Source organism: Rhinatrema bivittatum, chromosome 1, assembly GCF_901001135.1.
Source record: "Rhinatrema bivittatum chromosome 1, aRhiBiv1.1, whole genome shotgun sequence".
NCBI lineage: Eukaryota > Metazoa > Chordata > Amphibia > Gymnophiona > Rhinatrematidae > Rhinatrema > Rhinatrema bivittatum.
Window position 1 is genome coordinate 727,591,637 of NC_042615.1, and position 15,371 is coordinate 727,607,007.

General features: G+C 40.6%; 1 protein-coding gene across 3 annotated transcripts in view; it reads right to left on the reverse strand.

Moving 5' to 3' along the window:
- Nucleotides 1-363: 363 nt before the first annotated feature.
- Nucleotides 364-15,371, reverse strand: part of NDUFS4 (NADH:ubiquinone oxidoreductase subunit S4) — a 303,067-nt gene continuing 288,059 nt past the window's right edge. For all 3 annotated transcript variants that reach the window (XM_029577511.1, XM_029577519.1, XM_029577502.1), the window contains exons 4-5: nucleotides 8,237-8,310; nucleotides 364-581 (exon numbers count right to left, since the gene is read on the reverse strand). In XM_029577511.1, the coding sequence (XP_029433371.1) occupies nucleotides 478-581; nucleotides 8,237-8,310 (178 nt within the window). In that variant the 3' untranslated portion in view covers nucleotides 364-477. The remainder of the gene's footprint in view (nucleotides 582-8,236; nucleotides 8,311-15,371) is intronic.

Here is a 15,371-nt window from a genome sequence, read left to right on the forward strand (position 1 = left end):
TAGTTTTGCTAGAATTTTAAAATAACTTTATATATTTTTCTTTTGAGTAAAACCACTTAAATGATAAACCGACACTGAGCTCTACCTATCATGCAGTTCTTTATGTTTAGAATATTTTACACAAGAGAACTATATGAAATAATGATAGTTCTGAACAAGTTATTAAACTGTAAAAATATCATGAAAGCCATGCCATGATTTCTAATTTTGCAGCTGATATAAAATGTTGCTCTTAGCCAGATTCCAAGTACTGCAATTTCCTAGAGTTATGAACATCCCAAATCTCCTCTATATATAGAGAAGCTTGCTACAAGTTTCATCTGAGACATCAAAAACATTTTAAATAGACACTGTAAGATGCAATTGTAGTTTAAAGGTCAAATTTATTAGGAGATTAAGAGTTGTATTATACATGGTCTATAAATACAGCACAGCTGACTTTATTCACAGTCAGGCTTACTGATAACCGTTGCCAATTTATTTTGTGGACACCCTTGTTCTTTTGTTCCAAGAAAAGTTTGCTCCATAAGACTTGGATTTAGGTTTTGGAATCCTTTTTTCGTCAACTTTATAGGCCCATCCTGGAAAGAAAAATATGCAGTAAGATAAACACTAAAAGTAACAATGTAAAGGGCAAAAGCAACAAAACAAATTGGAACTTCGACCTTAAAAAAGAAATATGAAAAAATGTCTACACTTTTGAATAGTATGGCATACACAAACCAGAATAACTTTACTATTTGTCACACAAACACTCATATTTGCTTCCTGGGCCCAAAAATCTTTAGCAAAACAATGTGCAGAGCGTATAGACTAAAACTTTATTTTTAAAATATGAAAATTAAGGATTGCCACACTCCCTCTTTTCAATAATTATTAATAAATTTCTTGGTAGAAATCTGGGGGTTTATATAGTCAAACTCTGCCATGGCTTATACATTTAAAGAAAGGGAAATTATGTACACAAAATGTTCCATCTTTATAGTACAAACATAGTGCAAGTACAATACTTGGGGATGTGACCTGGTTGCATATATTGTCTGAGAAATGTCTAGGAGCTTTCCAGGAAATACTTTCCAACCATGCTAGTCAGGTGACCTGCATAACATGGGACCACCTGCCACTTATTTTAATAATTAGCATAGATCTCTCTAAATAATTTGCTATGCTTGTGTGTTGGTCAAAAAATGTATTTGCACTGTATTTTTGGGAGATTTAACAATTGATTTTGTTTTCTTAGTATCTACTCAAGGTATCACTTAACAGCATAAAACTATATAAAACAGCATAAAACTATAAAGTTTTCTCATAGGACACTTCAAGATGGCAATTTTCTATATGCTTTCTGTAGATGAGAATGTTTGTAAAATCTGTTTTGAAACACAGTCCAGCCTCTGTGTCTGTAAAAGTATTCATGCAGTGTAACAGTAGAAGAGGATGGGAAGACTCATCTGCATACTGCTCCCAGCATCCCCTGGGAGAGGACTCCAGATCACAGCAAGCGATCCAGGCTTTCAACTCCACAGCCTCAGCTTCCAGAGGCCCCACACCCTTTGCAGTAGAAGAGGACCTGTCGGCGCTTGAATCTCAAACCTTCCAATCCTTTAAGTGACGATCAACTTAATAGTGGTTGAAGAGGATTTATAAGTATAGCTTTGGGAAATCTTAGAACTTAAAGTTTGGAGAGAGGTGAAATAGTGGGATATATTCTTTAGAGTTTGTGTGTCTGAGATAATAAGCAAATCAGAGGGTATTAATTCTAGTGTCTGTTTTTCCCACACACCCACCCGTAGCTCAACCCTTGATTTTTAGGCAAGAGACACTTTCTCATTAAAAATCATCAGGCTATTATCAAAATCATACTACCATACCAACTCTTATTGAGAGTTTAATAATCCCGTTGTAGCAGATTAATTAGTAAATACACCTGCAAATTTAAAGTACTCTAATTCCAACTCCATTAGTAACCTAAACTTAACTAGGAACTCAACAAAATTAAGATGAAGGCAGCAGTCTAGCAGCAAGAGGGGGGCTTTACAGCCTTTTGCATTCAGTGTCAAATGCATGATTTTTTACCCACCGGTAAGAGATTGTATGTATGCACTTGGTGCAAAAAGCTCCTGGTTCTCAGAGAACGAGTCTGATCTCTGGAGGCTAGAGTGGCAGATCTGGAAGAGCTGAGGCAGACAGAGAGGTACATTGATGAGAAATTCAGGGACATATAGTAGCCAAGTACCAAATCCAGTCTGGCAGCCCTGGTGCTGCCTTGGATCAGAAAGGACACCCGGTTGGAGAACATCACCCTGGTGCAGCAGGAAGTGACCCTGTAGCAAGGACCTGCTCTCCAGGTGATGTGTTGTCCTCTCATACTAAGGACAAGCCTCTCAGGGCTACTGCCCAGGAGGGAAGGGTTAGGTCAGTTATCATAGATAGTGAGTCAATTATTAGAAATAATGGTGGACGTGAGGACCACCTGGTAACTTGCGTGCCTGGTGCGAAGGTGGCGGACCTCATGCATCACCTAGATAGGATTACAGATAGTACTGTGGAGAAGCCGGCTGTCATGGTACATGTGGGTACTAAAGACATAGGAAAATGTGGGAGAGAAGTTCTGGAAGCCAAATTTAGGATTTTAGTTAGAAAGCTGAAATCCAGAACCTCCAGGGTAGCATTCTCTTAAATGCTACCTATTCCACGTGCAGGTCACCAGAGGCAGGCAGAGCTCTGGAGTCTCAATCTGTGGATGAGACGATAGTGCAGGGAAGAGGGATTTGGTTTTCTAAGGAATTGAGGAACCTTTTGGGAAGGGGGAGACTTTTCCAAAAGGACGGGCTCCACCTTAACCAGTGGAACCAGGCTGCTGGCGCTAATTTTTAAAAAGGAGATAGAGCAGCTTTTAAACTAGAACAAGGGGGAAAGCCGACAATCACTCAGCAGTGCATGGCTTGGAGGAATGTATCTTTGAAGGATACTAATGAAACAGGAGAGTTAGGGCATCCAAACAGAGAGGTTCCAATAAAAGCAAACTTAGTCCATGTGCCTAAAAGTAAAGAATTACCTGAGCTAAACAATTCTAAACTATCCCTATCACTGAAAAGCAGGTTGTTAATACAAACAAAAAATGCACTTCGAAAGGTCTGTATTCCAATGCCAGAAGTCTAAGTAGTAAGTTGGGAGAGTTAGAGTGTTTAGCAGTGAATGATGAGATATAATTGGCATCTCAGAGACCTGGTGAAAGGAGGATAACCAATGGGACAGTGCTAAATCAGGGTACAAATTATATCGCAATGATAGGGAGGATCAACTTGGTGGGGGTGTGGCACTTTATGTCTGAGAGGGTATAGAGTCCAACAGGATAAAAATCATACAAGAGACTAAGGGGTAGATTTTCCAAACTTACGCGCGCGCGTCCATGTGTGCACACTACCCGGCGCGCATACATGCGCACAAATGTTATAAAATGCCGGGTCGGCGTGCGCAAAGAGGGGTCTAATTCTGCAAAATCACGTGGAGACACATCGGGGCATTCCCCAGTTCCCTCCCAGTTCACTCCAATTAAGGAGTGGACTGGGAGGGAACTTCCCAACCCCCTACCCTAACCCTCCCTTCCCCTATCCCTAGCCTAACTACCCTAGGTTTTTTAGTTATACCTTTTGCTCCTGCCAAGTAGCAGAAGCAAGTTGCGCAAGCTGGCACCCTGCTGGCGCGTGATCCCCTAGCACAACAGCAAATGGCCACTGCACCGGGCAACTCTAGCCCCAAACTGCCCAGCCCCATTTTTAAAGCCCCAGCACTTACACGTGTCCCGGGGTTTACGCGTGTGGCCAGGCCCATTTGAAAATTGGCCCGGCTTGCGTACATCCCAGGATTTATGTGCGCCGGGGTTTGAAAATCTACCCCTAAATGCTCAGTAGAATCTATATGGGTAGAAATCCCATGTATGTTGGGTAACAACATAGTGATAAAAGTACACTACCGTCCACCTGGCCAAAATAGTCAGATAGATAATGAAATGCTAAGAGAAATCAGGGAAGCAAACTAATTTGGCAGAGCAGTAATAATGGGAGATTTCAATTACCCTAATATTGACTGGGTAAATATAACATCAGGTCATGCTAGAGACAAAGTTCCTGGATGGATTAAATGACTGCTTCAGGAGAAATTGGTTCAGAAATCAACAAGAGAGGGAACTATTTTAGATTTAATTCTTAGTGGAACACAGGATTTTGGAAGAGAGGTAACGATGGAGGGGCCACTTGCCAAAAGTTATCATAACATGATCAGATGTGTTCTAATGACTGGAAGGGGGACAATATAAAAATCTTTAGCTCTAACACAATTTTCGAAAGGGAAACTTTGATAAAATGAGGAAAATAGTTAGAAAAAACTGAAAGGTGCAACTGCAAAGGTTAAAGGTGTATTTCACACATTAAGAAAGGTGGAAAGAAGGCAAAACAATTACTGGCATTGTTAAAAGGTGAGGTGAAAGAGGCTTTTTTAGCCAAAAAAATCCTTCAAAAATTGGAAGGATCCATCTGAAGAAAATAGGAAAAAGCATAAGCATTGTCAAGTTAAGTCTAAAAAATTGATAAGACAGGCCAAGAGAGAATTTGAAATGAAGTTGGCAGTAGAGGCAAAACTCATAATAAAAACTTAAAAAAATATATCCAAAGCAAGAAACCTGTGAGGGAGTCAGTTGGACCATTAGATGACTGAGGGGTTAAACGGGCTCTTAGGGAAGATAAGGTCATTGCAGAAAGACTAAATGAATTCTTTGCTTCTGTGTTTATTAATGAGGATGGGGAGATACCAGTTCCGGAGATGGTTTTCAAGGGTGATGAGTCAGATAAACCCAAAACACTGTAAACCTGGAAGATGTAGTAGGCCAGATTGACAAGCTAAAGATTAGCAAAGCACCTGGACCAGATGGTATACACCCCAGGGTACTGAAGGAACTAAAAAATGAAATTTCAGATCTATTAGTTAAAATTTTTAACCTATCATTGAAATCATCCATTGTACCTGAAGACTGGAAGATGGCCAATGTAACCCCAATATTTACAAAGGATTCCAGGGGCGGTCTGAGAAACTATTGACCAGTGAGAGCCTGACTTCAGTGACAGGAAAATAGTAGAAATTCTAAAGATCAAAATCACAGAGCATACAGAAAGACATGGTTTAATGGAACACAGCATGAATTTACTCAAGGGAAGCCTTGCCTCACAAATCTGCTTCACTTTTTTGAAGCGGTTAATAAACATGTGGATGAAGGTGAACCAGTAGATGTTGTGTATTTGGATTTTTAGAAGGCATTTGACAAAGTCCCTTATGAGTGGCTTCTAAGAAAATTAAAAAGTCATGGGACAGGAGGCGATGTCCTTTCATGGATTACAAACTGGTTAAAAGACAGGAAACAGAGTAGGACTAAATGGTCATTTTTCTCAGTGGAAAGGGGTAAACAGTGGAGTGTCTCAGGGATCTGTATATGTATAAATGATCTGGAAAGGAATTCGACAAGTGAAGTAATGAAATTTGCAGATGATACAAAATTATTCAGAGTAGGTAAATCACAAGCGGATTGTGATAAATTGCAGAAGGACCTTGGAAACTGGAGCATTGGTTATCGAAATAACAAATGAAATTTAATGTGGACAAGTGCAAGGTGTTGCATATAGGGAAAAATAACCCATGCTGTAGTTACATAATGTTAGGTTCCAGATTAGGCGTTACCACCCAGGAAAAAGGTCTACGTATCATAGTGGATAATACATTGAAATTGTCGCTCAATGTGCTGCAGCAGTCAAAAAAGAAAACAGAATGTTAGGAATTATTAGGAAGGGAACAGTGAATAAAACGGAAAATGTCATAATGCCTCTGTATCGCTCCATGGTGAGACCACACCTTGAGTACTGTGTACAATTCTGGTCACCACATCTCAAAAAAAGATATAATTGCCATAGAGAAGGCACATAGAAGGGTGACCCAAATTATAAAGGGGATGGAACAGCTGGAAATCCATAAAAATGCTCCCGGGGGGGGGGGGGGGGATTAGAGGTTTGCTAGGGCAGTGGTATTCAACCTTTTTTCTATCAGGGCACACCTGAGAGATGATACTCACATGCGTGACACACTGAACACATGACCATCATGGGACTAAATATAAGCATATGCTCTGCATCCATGGGAGTCCCCCAATTCCTAATAGGTGCAGAGCAGAACAGACATTTCGCTGTTCAACTCATCATACAAAAAATATATTCTGATTCTGGTGTTATCTTAACAGCATCACAAACTTCCTCTACTACCAGATGCATTGCAAAATATTACAAACAAACCCCACTCTGTACATGTCTATCAAACCTGCCATTCCTCAGCAGCACTAACCCCAAGAAATGAAACAGCAATAAGCCCTACCCATGAAAAGACAGCAGTTCACCTGCAATGCAATATAATATTGAGAAAATACAACAAATAAGGCTGATACAAACTTTTAGTAAATTACCTCATCTCAGTCACATACACACAGCACACAGAAGGATCTGCCTTCACCAAATATAGAATAAAAGACCACATATTACAAATGTGGAAACAAAACCTGGAATGGAAACCCCAAGACCACCTTCTGAATGCAGTGTAAAACTGTAGACTAGAAACAAAAATATATTTCCTCTTACACTAAGCAAAGTTCAAAGAGAGAAGAAATGCATATTCTCAAAACCGACAGTATGGCCCTAATACCCAGTCACTCCCCTTCATGCCCCCATCACTTCTCCCAACTACTCAATCATCCCTTCACGTGCTCATAATAATATCCAACATTTCCGACAGCCCCACCCCACATCCTCTTCCCCATGCTCCCTCTCTCCCCTGTTCAACTTTCTGCGGGAATATGACCAGAGCACTTGAAAACTGTTCTACACTGGCAAAAAATGTTTAGTGGTCCAAGGGAGGCAATGGAGAAAGTTAGGGCTGTTGATCTTTTGAATGTTATGGTGTTCAATTCATTTATTACTTATAAAATAATGAATCCAAACTCAAACAACTTCTAGATTTCAGGCGCTTGCCCATCAAGTCAAGGAGAGGACACTTTTTGAAACTGTGGTGTTACTTGCAGACCTGCGAGTACTTTGTACCGATGGGCCTGCAAGAAAATTTGAAAGGGAAACTTCACATGGTAGTGTTGTGAAGGGGAGTTTCCCTTTGAAATTTGTGAAAGGCTGGTGCTGCAGGTATTCGTGGACAAGTTAGAACTGGAAAGCATGTGCAATTTTCAAAAAGAAATTGCTGTGCATTGTCTATTGGCTTTTCCCTTTCCCACCCCTTTCCTTGACCCACAGAGGAAAGTCAGTTTTTTTTTTTATTTATTATTATAGTAACATATCAAACTACCATAAAGCTTATAGAAATATATAACAAATAAGTTATTCTCTAGTCTTTCAAAGTTGTACTATATAGAAAGAAAAATAATCAGTCATTTTCAAGTAACTTGGGCAAAATAGTTTGAAAATTGTCCTACTCATGACCCCATGTAGGCCAGTGTCACAGAGTTGGTTCTTACCCTGCAGGTACTGGTGATGCAGAACTGAGAATAATCGAAAGACACTTTCCTTTTTATATTCCACCTACTTCATCTAAATCCACTTTCCTGACAGAAGGTAGTGTTTGGGGGAGCAAAAAAAAAAAAAAAGTGTGAAGCGCATTAGAAAAGAGAAATGTGTGTGTGAGGAATATGGTGGAGTAGCCTTATGTGTGTTTTCATCTCTGTGATACACTGGTGATCTACAAACACCAGAAAAATGTTAAGGATGGATTTATAGGTTATATTTCTTCATTACTATGCAATTTTTATTTTATAGATGTGTGCATTTTTTTTTTTTTTAGTTATGCAGAAGTATATTTGAGGAACACCTGAAAATGATTTTTGTTTGTTATGCATGACTTTGAAAGACTAGAGATTAATTTGTTAGATATTTCTGTATGTTTTATGACAGTTTCATATGTTGTTATAATAAAAGCAAAGTTTAAATTGATTTGTGTTCATTTCCTACTAATTATATCTCATTGCAACTGTAAAGAGCAAAATATGAGAAAATAACCTGGTCTGTGATAGGCAGTCTTTCCAAATAAGTCAGTATTGAAGTTGTTAAACAGTCAAAGTCCATTTACTTTCTCAACACCACTCAAATTAAAAACACAGAGCCTTAGAAAGCCAATATATGAAAAATGGCACACTTACCATTTTTTTCTGCAAAAGCAATGGCATCTTCTTTACAAGTGAAGCTTAGAACCATATTGGACAAAGGATCAGCCCTGTATAAGAAAAACATTTTATGAAGCATTAACTCTAAACTTAAACATTCCGTTGGAAGTGTAGAAGAATATCAATACAATTATTGCTATATTACATTCAGTTTCTCTGTGAAGCTTGCAGGCCACTAGGCATTTTGTACTGGCAGGCCTGCAAACAGATTTGCAAAGGGAAACTCCCCAAGGAGTCTAAAAGATGTCAGGGTGTATGCACATGCAAATGAAGGATCATCAGATCCAAATGAGGCTTTAACAGTTTAAGATCACACTTGCTAAGGTCTACAATTTAGTACCAGCTCTGGGCCAGAAGTTAACATTTTAGCATGCATACTATTTCAAGGGCTCAGATGCTATGGAAGAGATTGTGGGAGGTATAGAGGAAAGGACAGGGGAGAGATGGGGAGAAGGAAAAGCAGCAGTGTTGTAACCAGTGCAAATAAAGGCCATCCTACAAGTTCCAATCCAATCCCAAAATTATGCTGAAATGATGCACTGCAAGTGTTCTATGTCCTGCATGGTTTCAGAAGTTATAGTGTGCAAGATATGTGTTGCAGCAGAGACAAGGCTGCACCACGTCTAGCACATTGTAAGTCCCTCAGAGAAGGCACCAAGCGAGAACCAGGAGCGATGGTCATGATACAGTTTCTTCCTAACCGAGGCTGGATTCCTTTTCCACCTTTATTCTGTGGCCCTCTGAGACAGCTGCTCCTGTCTGTTGCATTTATTTCTCATTTCTAATATACCGCACATCAGATACCAATTCTGGCCAAAGCAGTTTACAATTAAAACACTTAAAATACAATCAATGTAGACACATCCATAAACAAATAAAAACACAATAAAATAACATAATACATTAACAGCCCTGATCTATACACTTCCAGCACAGTCAGTCTATGCCATTTTTGATTTAGAATTTGCCCAGGCTATGATGGAAAAAGCCAGGCTTTTATCTTTTTCCTAAAATTAAGATAATTCTGTTCCACTCTCACCTCCAATGGTGCAGAGTTCCACAACTCAGGATCACCGACTGAGAACATCCTTTTCCTTTGATGTCTGATACTTTACAAATGTCCTGTCTAGACGGAACCAAACCTAAAGCCGCTGATTTTGAGCGTAATTTACGAGTAGAGACATAACTCGTAATCGTATCTTGTAGATAATCTGCGCTCCCTCCATTTAACACCTTCTTCATCAGTATCATTAGCTTAAAGTCAGTCTGCTTTTCAATTGGTAACCAATAAAGACGTCTTATTAAAGGTGCTGCATTCATTCTATGTGGAAGACCAAAAATCAAATGCATAGCCATGTTTTGCACCACCTATAAACGTAAACTTTTTTTTTTTTAACCTGCCATTAATTCTAATCAATGAATCAGACAATTCATCCACCACTGGAAACAATAACTGCACATCATCAGCATAAATAAACCCTTCAAACCCCTCAACTCGAATAAGTGAACCTAATGGCTGCAGGAAAAGATTAAACAGAGGAGACAAGGGGGTCCCTGCGGAACCCCAGGTTTTGACGAGACCTCCCTCACATGTATCACAGAGGATCATCCCCTCAGAAAAAAGGATAACCAATCCCAAACCTTACCACCGAAACATAACTGTTTACATCATTCCAAAAGCAAACCATGGTCTACCAAGTCAAAAGCACTTGACAAATCCTCTATACTTCAATATCTCATTTTGCATTGATACTTTCACTGACTCAGTGCTGTAAACCCTTTTTAAATCCAGACTGACAGCTATCCACCTAGATAACTAGACAACTGTAAGCACACTATATTCTCCAATACCTTAGCTAGAAATAGGGCTGGCCTTATCCAACAAAGCCTGTTTTAAATTAGGAGTCACCACAGACTGTTTCAACACCCCTAGCAAATTGCCCTCCTTCAAGGACATATTAAGCATCAACTGCAATCTAGATAGCAAATCTGGCAAAGACCTAATCAGAAACAATGGGCAAGGGTCTAACACACATGTAGTGACTTTACAATTTCGCAACACATTCTGTAATTCAAGGATACCCACCCTGTCAAACTCTATCATTTCCCTTCTATCCTTTTTAACTTCCACATTTCCCACAGTCTCATTCCACACCCACCCCCTTCACTCTTAACTCCCGACTTCCACCCAATCCGCTCTCGACTATCCTGTATTTACTTACACCAAAAACTCACAAAACTATCCCCATTTATTACATCTGGAATCTCAGATCTAGGGAGACAACTTCTCCCCAACAAGGACTGAGTAATCCTAAAGATTTCTTGTGGTTTATTATCTGCTTTCTCAATCTTATCTTTCAAAAACATTTTTTTTGCATATCTAACTTCAGAAACATATCTATTCGCAGATTTACACCAATTTAATTTATCTTCCCATACATGGGATTTTATCCAATTCCTTTCCAGTTTACGTACTTCTTGTCTTTGCTTATTCAAATCTGGAGAAAACCAGGGCGCAGAAACCCCCCTTTTACTTAACCTCACTTTCTCTGGGGCAATCCTGTCTAGTACTTTCACAATGGAGGAGTTCCACTGTCCCACCAAATCCTCCACCTTTTATTCTCTAATAATACATTTTATCCTCTCCGCCTTCTGAATAAAACATAGCCACATCAAATTTTCCTTGAGATATTTTCTGATCTCCATAGTGCTGATCCTGACAAGCTCCAAGGGTCATAAAGAAAAACAAATCAAATGATGATTGGACTATAACACCTCCCTTTCATACAAAATTCTTAACCTCCCAAATTCCACCATTCCCATTGACCCAACAACCAAATCTAGAGTGTGTGTCCCTGTCGATGCATTGGGAAGTCCACTATTTCAACCAATTCAAATGAAGATAACATTCAGAAAATCTTGGGCCACCCTACAAGAATCATCTTCTACGTGAAGGTTAAAATACCTCACTACAATAAGCTGTGAAAAATGAAGTGTCATGGCTCCAATAAATTTTATCACCTCCTGCATCTTACCCAAATTCACTCCCGGAGGTAAATATAACAGCAACAGCCCTAACTGATATTTCCCCTTAAGAATAATCAATAAGTACTCACATCCTTCTATAAGCTGAGAGAATACTTGCTCTAAAAGCCAACCCTCTCTAAAAAGCATGGCCACACCCCGCCCCACCTGTCTATGATCAAACAAAGCATTAAATCCCACCGGACAAAACTGAGGGAAAAGGGTGGAGGAGTCATCACATAGTGACATTTCTGTTAAAAATGCAAAATCAACCCCCTCTGTTACAATCATATCATGTAATAAAGTCGACTTGTTACCTGATAAGTATTTAAGAGCAAACATCTTACGTCTCTCTCCTTATCCATCGCATCTTCTCGTGCCACATCAGACAACCAACCATCCCCCCTTTGTTTCTTAACCTTATTAAAACCAACTCCCCTATATTTTCCTTTCCCACACATTGCAGAATAAAAAACTGACCCAAGCACATCATACAATCGGCTACACTCTCCTCAAAAACTATAGTGGAGTCATGGAGGTCATGGAGGTCTTTTCATTAATTAATTAATAAAAACTTAAAGAAACTCAGAAAGGGCTCACTAAAGGGCGTTCCCCTCTTAAGTGTGCCCCTTTGGCATGCGGCAAGCGGTGGCACAGCATTACTTAAGGCACCTCCCAACTGACACGGGAGGTAGGATCTCTGGCATCACGGCAGGGGGAGAGACAATTGACCCAAAGATGACTGGCCTTTGCTGGAGCTAGATTGCTGGCCCACAGCTTTCACAACCCCCCAAAGAGGTTGGGTAAGTCCCTCCACACTCCTCAGCACCTTGATGGTAAAAAAGGTTTACGCAGTTCTCATCGGTGGCACGTTACTTAAGGCACCTCCCCAGCTGACACGGGAGGTGGGGTCTCTGACATTACGGCAGGGGGAGGAACAATCGGCACGAAGATGACTGGCCCTTCCCAGAGCTAGATAGCTGGCCTGCAGCTTTCACAACCCCCCCAAAGAGGTTGGGTAAGTCCCTCCACACTTCTCTGCATCCTTTACCTTTGAGCCAAACAACAGTAATTATGTTTTCCTGTCTTTAACCATTTATGAGCATTAATTAATGAAAAGACCTCCATGACTCGAAGCATCTCCATTATAGCTTCCGGCAGCATGCTTTTCCAAGGACCTGGGATGGGAAGGATGACATGGAGGGTGGGGGTCGTTTAAGAAGAAGTTTTTGTAGAGATAGGACACATGGTGATGGGCTAGTGCTGTCACTGATGTGGTTCAAAGACAACAGCAGGCAGCTATCATCGTGTTGTTTGTGCCAACACCTGTAGGTACCATATGGTAGCAGTAATTGCTTGGTATTAGAGCCCTAGTCAATATATGTAGACAATAGCAAAAAAACCCCCCAAAAACCCAAACAAAAAAACAAAACTAAACTATCGGTATATCAGAATGCATCATATGTTCCAGACTCTTCAGTATTTATCTGTTTGATCAATGATATTCACATGATATTCATCTTCTTGATTTTTGATGTTTATTTATTTATTTAAAAGTTTTTATATACCACGCCATGGGGTAGTAGTCTATCCGTCTAGGCAGTTTACATAATAAAACATACACAATATCTTGACTTACAGCAATTAAAATACAATATAGTTACAATATAGTTGCAATGCAGTAATAACAAATATTAATATAGAAAACATATTTAGGACAATTATTACGGTAGGTTGTAAGCGCATTTGAATAAATATGTTTTCAGTGCTTTTTTGAACTCATTACGGTTTACTGTTAAGTGAATATATTCTGGAATTGAGTTCCATAATATAGGGCCTGCAACTGAATGATCACAGATATCTTAGCACTATAGACAAATATACAAATATCCAGCAGGAAGCTTTACTAAGTTTACATTGGTAAAGTACATGACATTTGCCATGCTGGGTCAGACCAAAGGTCCATTAAGTTTAGTATCCTGTTTCCAACAGTGGCCAACCCAGATCATAAATACCTGGCGAGATCCCAAGTGGTAGATAAATTGTATGCTGCTTATCCCAGGGATAGCAGTGGATTTCTACAACTTCACCTTAATAATGGTTTAAGGAATTTTCCTCCAGGAACTTGTCCAATTTGTTTTTATATGCAGCTACATTAATAGCTTTCACCACATCTTATGGCAACAAATTCCATAGCTTAATTATGCATTGAGTAAAAAAATATTTTCTCTTATTACTTTTAAATATATCACCTAGTAACTTCATTGTGTGTCCCCTTGCTTTCTACTCTCTGAAAGAGGAAACAACCGATTAAAAAAGGTTTAGATAAGTTTTTGGAGAAGTAGTCCATTAACTGTTATTAATCAAGTTGAATTAGGGAATAGCCACTTCAATTACTGGCATCAGTAATGTTTGGGTACTAGCCTGGATTAGCCACTGTTGGAAACAGGATGCTGGGCTTGATGGACCCTTGGTCAGACCCAGTATGGCAATTCCTTATGTTCTATCTTATCTCCCCCTCAGCCGTTTCTTCTCCAGATTGAAGAGTCCTAACCTCTTTAGTCTTTCCTCATAGAGGAATCATTCCATCCCCTTTATCATTTTGACTGCCCTTCTCTTTATCTTTTCTGATTCTGCTATATCTTTTTTGAGATGTAGTGACCAGAAATGCATACAATATTCAAGATGAGGTTGTACAATGGAGCATTATGATACCCTCTGTTTTCTTCTCCATTCCTTTCCTAAAAATTCCTAGCATTCTATTTTCTTTCTTGGCTGCTGCTGCACACTGACAAGAAGATTTCAATGTATTACCAACAATGCTGCCTAGATACTTTTCCGAAATGGTACTCCTAAGGTGGAACCTTGCATTGTGCAGCTATAATTTGGGTACTCCTCCCTATGGGGTAGATTTTCAGAGCCCTGCTCGCCTAAATCCGCCCAAAACCGGGCGGATTTAGGCGAGCAGGGCCCTGCGCGCCGGGAAGCCTATTTTACATAGGCCTCCCGGCGCGCGCAGAGCCCCGGGACTCGCGTAAGTCCCGGGGTTCTCGGAGGGGGGCGTGTCGGGGGCGGGCCCAGTCGTCGCGGCGTTCCGGGGGCGTGTCGGCAGCGTTTTGGGGGCGGGTACGGGGCGTGGCCGCGCCCTCCGTACCCGCCCCCAGGCGGGTACGGAGGGCGCGGCCACGCTGGCGCGCGGGGATTTACGTCTCCCTCCGGGAGGCGTAAATCCCCCGACAAAGGTAAGGGGGGGGTGTAGACAGGGCCGGGCGGGTGGGTTAGGTAGGGGAAGGGAGGGGAAGGTGAGGGGAGGGCAAAGGAAAGTTCCCTCCAAGGCCGCTCCGATTTCGGAGCGGCCTTGGAGGGAACGGGGGGAGGCAGCGCGGCTCGGCGCGCGCAGGCTATACAAAATCGATAGCCTTGCGCGCGCCGATCCAGGATTTTAGTGGATACGCGCGGCTCCGCGCGTATCTACTAAAATCCAGCGTACTTTTGCTTGAGTCTGATGCGCAAGCAAAAGTAGGCTGATCGCGCTTCTTTTAAAATCTACCCCTAAGTGCATCACTTTGCACTTGTCCACATTAATTTCTTTTGCCATCTGCATGCCCAGTCTCCCAATTTGGAAGGCGCTCTTGCAATTTCTCACAACCCTCTTGCGATTTAACAACTTTGAGTAATTTTGTGTCATCGACAAATTTCTTCACCTTACTCATTCCCATTTTCAGGTCATTTATAAATATATTAAAAAGCACTCCACTATTCACCTTTCTCCATTAGGAAAATGTACCATTTAGACCCACACTCTGTATTCTATCTTTTAACCAGTTTCCATCCACAACAGGACACTGCCCCCTATCCCATGACATTTACATTTTCTAAGAATTCACTCATGAGGTCTTTGTCAAATGCTTTTTTGAAATCAAGATTTACTATATCAACTGGCTCACTTTTATCCATATGCTTATTTATGCCCTCAAAAAAAGTAGAAGATTGGTGAGGCAAGACTTCCCTTGGTTAAATCCATGTTGGCCTTGCCCATTAAACCATGCTTATCTATATGTTCAGCAATTTTGTTCTTTATGATAGT